This window comes from Corvus cornix, chromosome 8 (assembly GCF_000738735.6).
Source record: "Corvus cornix cornix isolate S_Up_H32 chromosome 8, ASM73873v5, whole genome shotgun sequence".
NCBI lineage: Eukaryota > Metazoa > Chordata > Aves > Passeriformes > Corvidae > Corvus > Corvus cornix.
The window spans coordinates 17,119,787-17,133,022 of record NC_046338.1 but is presented as its reverse complement, the minus strand read 5'-3'; the positions used below and the strand labels follow the sequence as shown (position 1 = coordinate 17,133,022).

Sequence of the window (13,236 nt, the reverse complement as noted above, 5' to 3'; positions counted from 1 at the left end):
AGTAGTTTTACTTTCTGAAAACAGCATTGGTCATTGTTACCTAAAATTGTTTTCGTCCAGCTAAAAATGAAGACATTTAAAGAGTAAAGACTTTATCCTTAGAAGAAGCAAATAAAATATGGGTGCCAGGAGTTGAATCTTGGGTTTAACACTGACGGCATTTTGAAGATCTACCATTCTTTCAATGATTTGGACAACCCTTTCCAGAGGAACACCAAGCACCTTAGAAGACAGATATCTCAACTTCACTTTTGATCCTGAGCAATTGTTAAGGCTGTTGCTTGGGGCACACACACAAAATTAGAATTTCTTGCAATGATGGAAGTAAAGCACCTTCACAAATGATACTTTGGTAGGAAGCTCAAAGTCCAGAGATGCAAGATGACATAAACACATGACATCCTGTTCCCTTCAGAAAGAGTCTTCCAAGAAAACACTGTTAAGGTTTACAGATCGCTGCTGACAATGCAGCTACTTTATATACCAAGTGGCATCAAACACAGACCTCTCATAGGCACTAACACTGTCTGCAATTGTTAAGATTTCAAAGGAGAAGCAGCAGCACATAGCAGCACTAATACAGCCAGTTACACTTGCTTACACCTTCTTTCAATAACCTACTCTACAGCTGCTGTTTGCTGCTCTTGCTCTACATCATGATAGGAAAATGTACTGCATGAAGCACAGAGTGGAGGGAGACTGGTTTTGTGAACGCCAGTGCCTTGAGTGAAATCTTGTACAGGGCATGTTAAACAAAATGACCAGTATGCTTCACTGCCTGATACATGCCAACTCATGGATAAAGCCTGGTAGGAGCAGGAGCAAATTAAATACCATTTTACATGGGCAGATAGTGATAGAACAAAGGGAAACATTTTTAAACTAAAAGAAGATAGATTTAGATTAGATGTTAGGAAAAAATTCTATATTCAGAGGGTGGTGAGGCACTGGAACAGTTGCCCAGAGCAGCTGTGGATGCCCCATCCCTGGCAGGTTCAAGGCCAGGCTGGACAGGGCTCTGAGCAGCCTGGTCTAGTGGAAGGTGTCCTGCCCATGGCAGGGGGTTGGAACAAGATGATCTTTGAGGTCCCTTCCAAACCAAACCTTTCTATGATTCTATGATTCAGTAGTTCTGCATGTCAGTACCACTTGGACATCATTTTTCAGGGACAAAACACACAGGAAACAGCTTCACATACTAGCAAATATTAAGCATTTAACCAAGGTATATTATAAAAGTAATACTGATCAATGAGATTTAAAAAAAAAAAATCCATTAGTAGTCCAGTATACATTTAAGTTGAAAAGACTTTAAAAATATGCAATAATGTGGTGTCTGTTAAAATGCTTGCAAGGAAATTCAAAATATAAAAAATTCAATGTTCATCTTGAAGATTTTACAGAGATTAACTCTTTAATAATTTGGCATGCTTGAGTTAATCTAGATCTGTAGGATATTAGTGATGCTTCCTAATGTTAAAGAATTATTAAATTTAAATTATTTAAAGAATGTATTAAATTAATTCAATTTTACAACATGAACAATACATTTTAAAAATCAAATAAAGATATGGTTTCATTTTCCATTAGCATTCTGTAGTTGTTAGGAGATGATCTTTTGCTTCAGAAAGAGGTTCTAGAACTAATGGTCCTACAAGGTGATGATTTGTAAGCCAGGAGTCAAAACATTTAGTGATCAACAAAATCGCGGCGTAATCAAGGCCTGTGCCATTTCAACAACCACCTAATCCAGGTAGTTCCTCACTGAGTGCTTGCTAAAGAAGAAACATTACCTTCATGACCAGACCAAATTATGATATAATGATTCAGACAGGAGAGGAGAAGCTGTCCTCCATATAGACTTAGAGGACTACAAGAATCTTCTAAAAAATGGCAGTGCTAGAAAGGTTATTTCCAAGGTATCTGGGGGCCTGAAATTAGGTGCCACAACATGACTTAAATAAAGTTTTAGCTGTAACTCATTCTGTTTCAGAATGACAACAAGGGTGCCCCTAAATTGTAACTTTACTGCAATAGAACACTTGTACCTTGATCTCCACATTACGTCAACAAGAGTCAACCATTCCTGATGCACATGAGACAGCAAGTCAATATTGTCTTGAAATACCAAAAAATTATTAATTATATGTAATCAAATGCATCCAATTACCTTATTATTTGGATCAATAAATGTCACTAAACATATATAAACTGGGCAGCCTACACTTTTCTGACATAACAGGAAAGTGCCAGTACATTTATCACTAGTGCCATGAATGTTGCTAGGAAACCACTTAGTATTTCCCTTCTACTGACTTCCAGATAAATTCTATTTGCAGAATATGCCACTGTATTAATAAATTAATTGAGAAGTCTCAGTGCCATTTGGTAGTAATTTTTTCAATAATTTTACCCAAAAGAACCTAGGACAAACAAGAGTGACTAATTAATCAGAAAATGCATTAAAATTTTAATGTTTGAAAAATTCAGTATTTCAAAATCTGCAATCACCATAAACTATAGCATTTGATGTACAAAAGAAATTAAATTCTCCCTTTTTAGTTCAGTGCCTCATAATCAACTTTTACTATTTTCAGTTCAAAGCCAGCAAATAAGACATCTGATCTGCCAGATGATTTTTGTGGTAACTGTATATCCAATGATAAATTACTGCAAAAATATGTTACATGATGGTAGGAAAACATTTGTGAATGTGAACAACAATGAAGAAAGGTATCAAACACATGCTGAGCACCCTCTTTATAACACCTTTCTTTTAGGCATGAGCATTTCAAATGTGATAAAGAATATTTCTACTTTATTTTATTTTTAATCTGGTTGGTAACTTCTGTATAGTATGAAAAAAGGACCCTAGAAGTGACCTTATAGCTGAAGTGTTACTTTTAGCCAAGTAAGCCTTATAATGAGGGTGAAGAGCATCAGAAAAGCCACATCACAAGCACACTGCTCATAGCCCATCATGCATTTCAACTTGTTATCAAACTTACCCCTCTTTTGAGGCTTCTGAAAGAAGGAATTCTGGGCTTCCCTGTTTTTATGTCACTCATGCAATAATGCACTGGTTCAATGGAGAATATGGGATACTGGGACCCATTAGGAGTACTGGATGTGTATAAACTAGTAGGGGTTAGGGGTGGGGATTGTGGCTAATGTGGAAATAAAGAAAGCAATAAATAAGCCAAATGTTCAAAGTGATTTTAAAATGAAAATTCTGTCTTAGAAAATAAAATTTCCATCCAACACAGAAACAGCTTGTAACGTTCCAGACACATTCATACTATAACTGTATTGGGTTTAAAAGGTTTCTGTCATGAACTAATCTTCAGTTACAGGTTGCTGCAGACAATGAAGGAATATTCAAAAAAGCTTTAGACTCAACACTGCCACAAGATCCTAACAAGATCCCAAAGTTCCCTGCCTCTTTTCTCAAAACAGAGCTCTGCTATTGCCAATTTAGTTACAGTCATTCTGGAAGCTCAAGCATTCCTGCTCACTACTTCCCCTTTCCCCCTATATTGAGGTACCCTACCAGGTTAGCCAAACCAGAAATATTTGGTGCACCTATGGAGAATGACTGAAAAAGTATTTTCAATCTCTGTAGTAAAGCTGGACTGACACAAAGCCCGCATGGCATTCTTAATATCATTACAAGAACTTCACCCCTTGTTTCAAATTGCTTCTCTCACTTTTTGTGTCTCATACCTCTGCTGTTCTTTCCCAGTTCAATGTTCCCCTACTGTTTCCACTGCTGCACAACTAATTCCCTTTACAAAAGGTTTTTATGTCTCTGACAACATTAAAAATAGGCAAAGGAATACCTGAAAGTCAAGACCAGCCATAGTTTCAGCTAAATGAGGGCCCAAAGGCCACCCTGAATACCCCAGCTGTAGTAAACCAGCTAATTTTATAATAGATAATTTAAGAATATATTTTAAAGCCTGTGGATAGTATTTGGAATTAAATATGTATCTTTCAGTAAGTATTTTGCTCCCAGCTGCTGTTTTGTAGAACACTCCTCCATCCTCCTCAAAAACAGGTAAAAAACAGGGACAAAATCTTTCATTTCATCCAGGTCCTTAAGGAAGGGATGCATGTAGCATGTACACACATACGTATACCTGTGACTCCACACAGAAAACAGTGAGGCTGACTCCCTGAATGCTACACACAAAGTGAGTGAACTGGGGAGAAGAAAGAGTAGGGCAAGCCTTGTCAGATTGTTTCAGCTGTCATCACACTAAGGGATTTCCTATAACTACAGTACATGCCAAGGTCCAGACTGAAACCAGTGTACATTTACATACTCTCCAAACTCTCAGAAAGATGTCTTGTGGTCAAACTGGCAATTGTGATCTAATTTCAGAATAGGCTGAATCTCACCCACCTCTGTGGACCAATGCAATATATATGCCCATCTATTAATGCATTTAAACTGTTATGAATCATTAATTATATTGCATGAAAAGTAAACAATCAGTTTTAACACACAGCTGGAGTTACATAATATACTGAGGATAGAATAAAGAATCAGCTGTATCCTTCCTTTCTGTAAAGACCTACTTTATCACAGTACTATCAAGTGGAAAGTAAGTCCTACCATTAAGAAGCTCTAAGAACAGTTTCCTGTAATAAATGACAAGAACTGGCTTGGAGCATTAAAATAACCTCACAGAAATTTGTGGGAATCATTAAAATGGCCCACTGATTTGCTCCAATACTAAATAAAGATATAGCATAAAATTTAAGTATGTATATATTCCATTATTCATTTATATAGGTAATGCATGTATTGACAATCTTTTTTGTTGATCCATGAAGGCATCTTGCATAGAAATTGTTAATTTTAACTCATAAGATAACAAAGGAGTAATTTCTATACTTTCAATTTTTTCCTGAGCATAGGAGTATTTTTCCCTATTTCATAGTAATATTTCTTCTAAGACATTTACCTTTATGGAGCTCCCACAGTACGTTTTACCAATGACATATTATAAACTTCAATGTTTTCAGAGAAAACTAGCAGCAGGTATAATAAAATACTAGGGGTTGCTTTTTGTGTCAGACAGATCTGAAGTCTGCCCAATTCCAAAGCATTTTCTCCCTCCCCATATATTTACATTTACAATTAACACCTTTCCTATGCAACTGCAGAAAGTCTTTACAGTATCTTAGAAACATTACAGTAATGGGAAGCTACTTTTATCGAATAACTATTAAAAATGTCCCCAGACACAAATCACTAGAAGAAAAACTGAAAAACTTCCCCAGTGACAACTTGATTTTTAACATGGTAAGTACTCAACGCACTCAAACCTTCAGATCTCCTTACACATACTTTAGAAGACATTGGCAGGCAAGGGGAAGATTTTTTTTTTTAAATACATAAATTACTGCTTCCATGCACTCTAAATGTTCAAATCTTAATTTTCCAAATAGTAATTTCTCAATTGTTACCTTTGGTTTCTTTCCAAATAGCCACAGCTTTCCTTTAGCCTTGCCGACTGTTGTTTTTGTATCAATTCTCATTCCCTCTTGCTTTGGTGTACTGATGGTTCCATCAGAGATAGTTCTGTAAATATTCTGACTGTAGTCTTCAAATGGAAAATCTCCAGGAGGTTCAAAACCAGATTTGAAGCAGTCTATCACTAGTTGAGAGTCCTAAACATAGGACATTAAGGAGTTTAAAAAGCAAACCCATCAAGAACCAGAGAGAAAACAGGGAGACAAATTTTTCATTTAATTGCAGAGATGGGAAAGTAAGAGCGAGCTTAAAACACACACTTTTGGACAGAGCAAGTTAAGGTAACAACATTCTTTTATCTCAGCAGTGTTCACGAGTGCATAGCAAAGCATACTCTGCTATTCAGAATATTCCAGCAAATACTTCCTGACGGTTATCACAAATTCAAAACAGGACATGCTTTAGGGCCAAACTACTTTCCACCTTTTAATCTTTCAACATTGGCACTGAAATGAAGACAGAATTAAGAAACTAGATGCAGTAAACTATAATAGGACTATAATCCTGCTGCAGTCAAAGAGGACACAGAATGATACTTTGTTAACGAAACACCCTTTACATGTCTTAATACCACATACAGGGGAAAATACCGACCACACTGGTATTCCAGGATAACCAAAATAATGTGTCCAAAAGCACACCCAGTGAGAATGTGTCAAAGACATTCAGATCCCACAAAATCAATAAAGCAGGAAGAGTGCAGACGTGATCACTTCTGCTGAAATCGAAGTAACAACACTTTCCAAGCAAATGTTTGACAACAGAAAGATAAATGTACAAGGTAAGGCAGTCTTTCCCCTCTCCACAGCTTCTGTATCAGTCAAATTGCTCACATACATTTAAAAAAAGTTATTCAGTTCTACTTACTCTATGTTCATCAACTGATTTTGCTGCAAGGATCATCCCTTCTAAGCATTTTGAGATAATTGGAATAACCTTGCGCTCAGAGTCAGCAAAGCCTTTGTAACATTCACTAAGTTTGATAGTCCTTCTTTCATCCATTTCTTGAAGTTGCTGCAAGAGCAAAGAAAGATAAAGCTTTCATTTACAGGTTTTTTCCCTCCTTGATCCTGACATATGCAGTCACCATGGTCACCATGGTGAGGGACAGAATTTCTGTGCCTTCGCAGTATTTTTATTTGCTTAACAAAACAGAACTTAAAAATCCTTTCAGACATAGACTTAAGATGCCCAGAACAATAGTTCTGAAGAGTTTATGCTCTTTGGTTTCTAAAAATTATGTAAAGGACTGGACTTTCTTTCCCTTCTTTTATAAAGCACATGTACAGTGTTTACAGGCAAGTGTTTGAAGTCTTTGTTTCATGCAAAAATGAAAACCACAGTGAATAAATTTTACTGATTTCTACATCTCCTCACTCTCCTTCTAGTTCCAAGTAATTCCTCTCTGGTCATAAAGATCTCCATCTTGCTTTTATTTTTATACCTTCCAAGAAATACCAATGATTAAAAAAATAGGAAAAATAAGAAAAAATAAAATTATCAGCAGTTTAGACACTCTGATTTTAAATACAAACCATTTCCTTTAGAAGTGTGCAAGAAAATAAAGATAAGAACATCATTACGTAAGATTTGCAATAACAGTTTACTGGAACAGAACAAAAAAGAATAAATTAAAGAAAAATATTATTAAGATAATAGCCCTGGACCTTTCACCTGAATGCAGAAAAAAAACCCACAAAACCAAAAATCAGTAACATATATACCAAGAGGTTGTCAAAAACTGGTTAAGAAGTTGGATCTTTCCTGTATCTACACTAAGGCAGATGTCTCAAACAGTATTCAATTTCATCTCTCCAAAACAAAACCACCTAGTCATGCTAAACCCTTCTCCAAGGTTTTCCCACAGAATGTTACCAAATACTTGCAATGAAGTAATAAAAGTGTAGTCCCAAGAGAAAGCAGGACTAGGCCTTTCTGCTCTTACTGTAGAGTTCAAAAAATGTGAGTAATATCTTACAATGATAATGGATTTTAACCCTAGAGAAATAAAGGCAGTAAAGCAAAAGTCTGGTCCAAGCTACAAAGATGATCAGCCTGTTTGTCCTGGGAGCTGACTCCAGTTCTTGGATCAGTGTGTTAAAGTCAGACCTACTGGAGTGCTGCTTAACAGCTAAAATATTAGAAAATTCTTTAATAAGCCAAGGCAATCTTCCCCTGTGAATCCTAGACCTTCTAGTAAGGAATTTTAAAAAAAAATATGAGCTGACTTGTGCTTCTGGAAAATACCAAACACACTTAAGTTGGTATACCTTCAAATAAAGCCCATGTTTCACCTTCCATTTCCTCACTCCCTGTCTCAGTATCAGTTCCCACTCCTATTTCCCAAATGGCTGAAGGTACATGCCAACACACTTTTGAACTCTCCTCACCTGACACCCCCAATTACTTTAAACTGGTTTTCTAGTTTTGCAAAGTCCCTGTTTTTGAAAGAATGCTAAAAAATCTTAATAGTTACATAAAGCATCTCAAGAAATCCCCACTTTAGATGCAAAGTATTGATCTTTAACTTTTTTAATTGTTTAGAAAGATCTGTGGATTGCTGGTAACACAGATGACTAACTGGGGGCTGGAAAGGGTGCTGGATCTTCTGCTAGCCATGCATGAGATCCATTAAACCACAGTCACCGTTAGCTCCCTTCTTTCCTTCACCTCTGCCAGAGGCAGAGCATACACACACACATACAAGTATCCTGAGAACCAGTGATCAACCCTTAACAGAATTATTAAGTGTTTGCTGTCACCCAGATGTCTCAAATGTTTATTTTGCCAGATCCTTTCAGAAATATTTAAACAAAGAGTCTATAAAGTATAAAAACTTAAAGAAAATGCAACCAAGCATTTTCATTAGAAATCTAAGCATTAGTATGGTAAGCAGTCTCATGAAAAAAACACAAGTTGTCTCAAGATTATGGTAATTTCTTGATAAAATGATCCACTAAAATAAAAAAAAATTAATTTTTCCAAGTTTTTAATTTTAAAGTCTACTTCTCTTTAGAAAAGGATCAGACATACTTTATCTGTTAATCATTTTACCTTGTAAATCTGAGGAATGACAATGTAGTAGTGTTTGTGCTGTTCCCCATTAAAATTCTGTAGTTGTGCAGCATACTCATTTTTGTTTTCATCAGCCATATGTGTGCGCAGGTTTAACTGTTGCTTAGCCTGGTAGGAAAGTGTTATCAGGTTAAAGGTGTGGTGCTTTTCAATGACACACAGCATTATCTTATGTTACCAACTACACAAGAACACTGGTCACAAGTCATCAAAACTGACATCCTTGTAACTGAAATAAAAGAATGTAAGATTTCACATACACTGACACTCCAAAACCTCATTTGTTTTATACAGAGAAAGAAATTACCATTGTAGTTCCCTTAGCCAGGCTGCTCAAATGCATATCCTAAAAACCACAAGATCCCAAATACCAGACAGCTGCCTGTTTAAGGAAGACAGCACAGCCATCCAGAGGGACTGCCATGAACTTCAACAAGGCCAAGCGTGAAGTCCTGCGTGTGAGTTGGGGCAATCCCAAGCACTAACACAGGCAGAGAGAATGGGTTGAGAGCAGCCCTGAGGGGAACAACCTGGGGGTCCTTGCAATGTACACTCACAGCCCAGAAAGCCAACCCTACCCTGGGCTCCATCAAAAGCAGTGTGGCCAGTGGGTCAAGCGAGCTGCCTCTGCCCCTCTGCTCAGCACTCCTAAGACCCCACCTGGAGCACCCTCAGCACAGGATGGAAATGGACCTGCTGGGAAGAGTTCAGACATAGATCATCAGAGAGCTGGAGCATCTCTCCTATGAAGACAGGATGAGAGAGTTAGGAGATTTTCAGCCTGGAGAAGCAGAGGCTTTGGGGACACCTTAAAGCCCCTTCCAGTACCTAAAAGGGGTCTACAAGAAAGCTGGAGAGGGACTTTTTACAAGGGCATGTAGTGACAGGACAAGGGGGAATAACTTTAAACTCACAGCCAGCAAGTTTAAATTAGACATTAGGAAAAAACTGTTCACTTTGAGGGTGCTGAGGCACTGGAGCAGAGCAGCTGTGGATGCCCCATCCCTGCCAGTGTTCAAGGTCAGGCTGAATGGGGTTTGAGCAACCTGGTCCAGTGGAAGCTGTCCCTGCCCATGGCCAGGGAATCTTCAAGGTCCCTTCCAACCCAAACCATTCTGATTCTGAAGCATACTCCTTTCCTGTGCTGTCTTACATAACACTGTAACTTTGATTTTGCACATAATAAGTAAGCATATTTTACACACAAATTTTATACATTCAATGAATATTGTTTCAGTACTGATGATTTACATGGAAATGAAATATCATTGACAATAAAGAAAAGAAAGGCCACTGCCCTTACCTTCTCAACATCAGCCTTTGTCGCATTAGTGTCATTGTCCAGTCGTTCATAGCTTTGCTGTGCCTTCTCTGCCTCTCTGCATTCTCTCTCAAATTTCTTTTTGCTCTACAAAAGGCACAAACTTACTGCTTCAACAGCCACTATTTCCATTTGGTTATGTATGTTAACTCTGAATTCTAAATATCAAAGCTTCCATTTAGGAATCTTAAATTCACTAAGTATCTTTAAATGAGCACATTGTTAGCACAGCAAGTAGGTCAACCAAATTATTTTGAAGGCAGTCTGAAGGATGTATCTACACTACAACTATCATCAGTATTCATGTCAAGTGGCACAGCTGTAGGTAGCACAGACAACAATATTCTATATACTTGATGTTCCATATATGCAGCTAATTGTCAAGACAACTGCTGTAGGAAAAATTTTTGCAGCTCCAGAAGTTAACATCTCCAGAGAGAAAGTGCAACTGAGTCTCTGAGCTCCTGCTTCACAGCAAAGTCAGGCAGCTGAGGTTAGTGTGTCCCTTAAAGGCATCTAAATGCATTTAAAAGACTGACTTTGCACTCAGGTAAATGCAAGGCACACAAAGAAACTGCTTGTCTGAGGTGAACTCTGGGAATTCAAGATTATCTCGGTGAAGAGTGATAACATCTACAACTACCACATCTGCTTCTGTTCTGATCCTCTGATGATGAATTAAACTCTTTGACATAACAGTGAAGCAAAATCCTACCCATCTGGGATGACAACAATAAAACAGAAAATCACCTCTCCAGTATTGCTTCACAATAATCTGAATGAAAGATATAATGAATTTTTAAGACAGAAAACCAGAACATCAGAATGCATCTTGAACAGACTTGGTTGAATATCCTCCTATCTTTAAAAGCATTTCTTTCAAGAAAAAGAAGCTTATAATCTGTCCTAGAAATTATATCTTCCTGCATTTCTCTGTTAAATAGTAATTCTACCTCCTGAAAGTACAATAACCTATAGTGGTATTCTTGAATATATCTTATGTAACAAGCCCTCAAGCTCAAGACAAATTCAGTGACTTAAGATTTCATCTTCATATAAATAAACTGTCATTTTTAGTAGCCCAAGGAGAAGCAACCGAAGTCTGTACCCATGTTAAAACCAGATTCCTTTATGCTGGATAAAAGCCAAGGCTTCACTCAAACATACACACAGAAGCTGTTTACAGGAGATTTTTTTTTAACCAGGGAACTGTAAATACACTGAACTGTATTTTGGATGTCACTAAGTTACTTGGACATTAAGTAATGCAGCTAAATATTAAATCTAAGCAAGACAGATGAAAACAGTTCCATATACAGACTGTATATCTTATTTAAGTTCAACAGGAATAAAATCCAAACACAAACTCACATTATCCATCTGTTTCCAGCACATGTCCAGATACTGCTGAGCCTTTCGCCCTTCCTGAAGATGCTAAAAACACCACAAATAAGTTAAATTTGCCTGTATTTTTAGTATTATTACCATTCATTAGTCCCTGCTCTAGTTGACAGCCTATGATGTGCAGTATCTTCCACAAGCTACCTGTACTCTTTGGAAGATATTACTAAACACGTAAGAATAGTATCACAGATACTGGGGTACACTGGCAAGAAAAAGTTCACTAGTGAGCACTCTCTTCCTAAGATACTAATTTTTAGGTTTAATAACTGTATTATAGTATATAATATTACATATTATATTATAGAATAAATGTGTGTTATAAATGTATTACAAAACCTATGTATTGCCATGTTCATCAAAATGGGTAAACAAATACATCAGTTCGTTAAAAGACACACATTTTGATATCCTATTTTCAAATTTAAAAATACAAAAATTACCATTTTTCTCTCAGTTTTTAGATCATGAGAATATCTCATCAATTCTCCATACACTCTGTGTCCCATCTCTTCTGCGACTACTTCTCGTTGTCCTGCATAGTCATTCAACTCATTGAGGATGTTAAAAAAGGCAATACACGACGTAAACCTGACAGAAAGCACACACACACAAACAAACATACACAACAAGTTAAACAGCTTTTTTTAAATACACTTCTCTCAGTATAGTCTGTACTCCTGATTAGATAATAAAATCACAGACATTTTACGATAAACCTTATCTTAATGCTGAGTTAAGAGTAGAAACACAAGCTGGGAAAGCCTATGTTAAGCCTAGCATGTACTACATGTTGCAATGTCTCTTCAAATACATTTTATAAGAATATGGGGTTTGTGGATGGAAAAGAAAGAAGAAAAATACTACCTGGCAAGCCCTGTGGTATAGTGGTATCTCCTAAGCTGCCCAGTGAGAGGCCTGAGCTTGGGAATGGATACATACGTCCCTAGGCTCGGAGGCTGAGCTTGCTGCAGAGATGATGTACTTGGTAGTCTTGAGGGTGGAACATGCCAATCATCCCACTCCTATGCATCCCGATGGATGTTCTACACAACAAGTTTGCTATCAGCTCTGGAGACAGCTGCCTGTTTGCCTGCCCACCTCTTGGCTGGAAGTAAGGTGCCACTATGGCTGGCACTAAAAAGGGGGGAAGAGGAGGGGCAAAGGGTAGAAAGTGTGTGTGGAAGGGAAGAAAGGAAAAAAAAAAAAAACAGGCACCACATTAAAATATACATCTTTCTCTCTTTTAACTATGGAATACTGCCATTTCCATAGGCTTGGCTTTTGGGAATTTCAAATGCCACTCTAGCACTGGAAAGCCTATTCCCTGAGGTCCAGGATTTTTACATAGTTAAAAGAGTAAGAAGAAATCCTACTGTGAATTCTTAGGCACTCTGCACAGCATGTGCTCTGGCTGCAACCTGGAACTTGTCCACTTTTTTTATTTCCTAAGACTTACCCCTAAAAAAAAAAAAAGTACTGTGCTTTTTCAAATAAATTTTTTAAATGGCTATGGAGAAGGACAGCAAAACAAGCACATTTCTGATAAATAAAGTTGTTTAGCACAAATTGTTCCTCCACCATTAGACATTCACTTATTCTGTCTCCAGAGTCAAAGCAAGTCAGCATTTTAAGAGCTCTTCTTGCCCAAAACATGACAATTTCGTGTACACTCAGGTCTCAATATAGAGATGCACAGCTACATTTGTATTGTCATAAAAATGTACAGAAAAACTAAGCAGAAAACCAAAGCCTAAGGACACACACTTGCTTTTCTTTAACAAAAAATACCAGACTGTACACAGCAAGCTAAACTTCTGCTTTCAAATTTTCAGTTACCTAAAGATTAATTTGGAAGGGAGCAAGTACAATGTGCCACGTTTACTACATTAAAATA

General features: G+C 37.2%; 1 protein-coding gene across 3 annotated transcripts in view; it reads right to left on the bottom strand.

The window, feature by feature from the left end:
• FNBP1L (formin binding protein 1 like) overlaps nucleotides 1–13,236 on the bottom strand; it is a 57,908-nt gene that overhangs the window by 8,500 nt on the left and 36,172 nt on the right. For 2 of the 3 annotated variants that reach the window (XM_039556131.1, XM_039556133.1), the window contains exons 4-10: nucleotides 11,783–11,930; nucleotides 11,310–11,372; nucleotides 9,921–10,025; nucleotides 8,597–8,725; nucleotides 6,410–6,556; nucleotides 5,476–5,679; nucleotides 3,009–3,167 (exon numbers count right to left, since the gene is read on the bottom strand). In XM_039556131.1, coding sequence (XP_039412065.1) covers nucleotides 3,009–3,167; nucleotides 5,476–5,679; nucleotides 6,410–6,556; nucleotides 8,597–8,725; nucleotides 9,921–10,025; nucleotides 11,310–11,372; nucleotides 11,783–11,930 — 955 coding nt within the window. The remainder of the gene's footprint in view (nucleotides 1–3,008; nucleotides 3,168–5,475; nucleotides 5,680–6,409; nucleotides 6,557–8,596; nucleotides 8,726–9,920; nucleotides 10,026–11,309; nucleotides 11,373–11,782; nucleotides 11,931–13,236) is intronic. The other variant, XM_039556134.1, reaches the window with a different exon arrangement.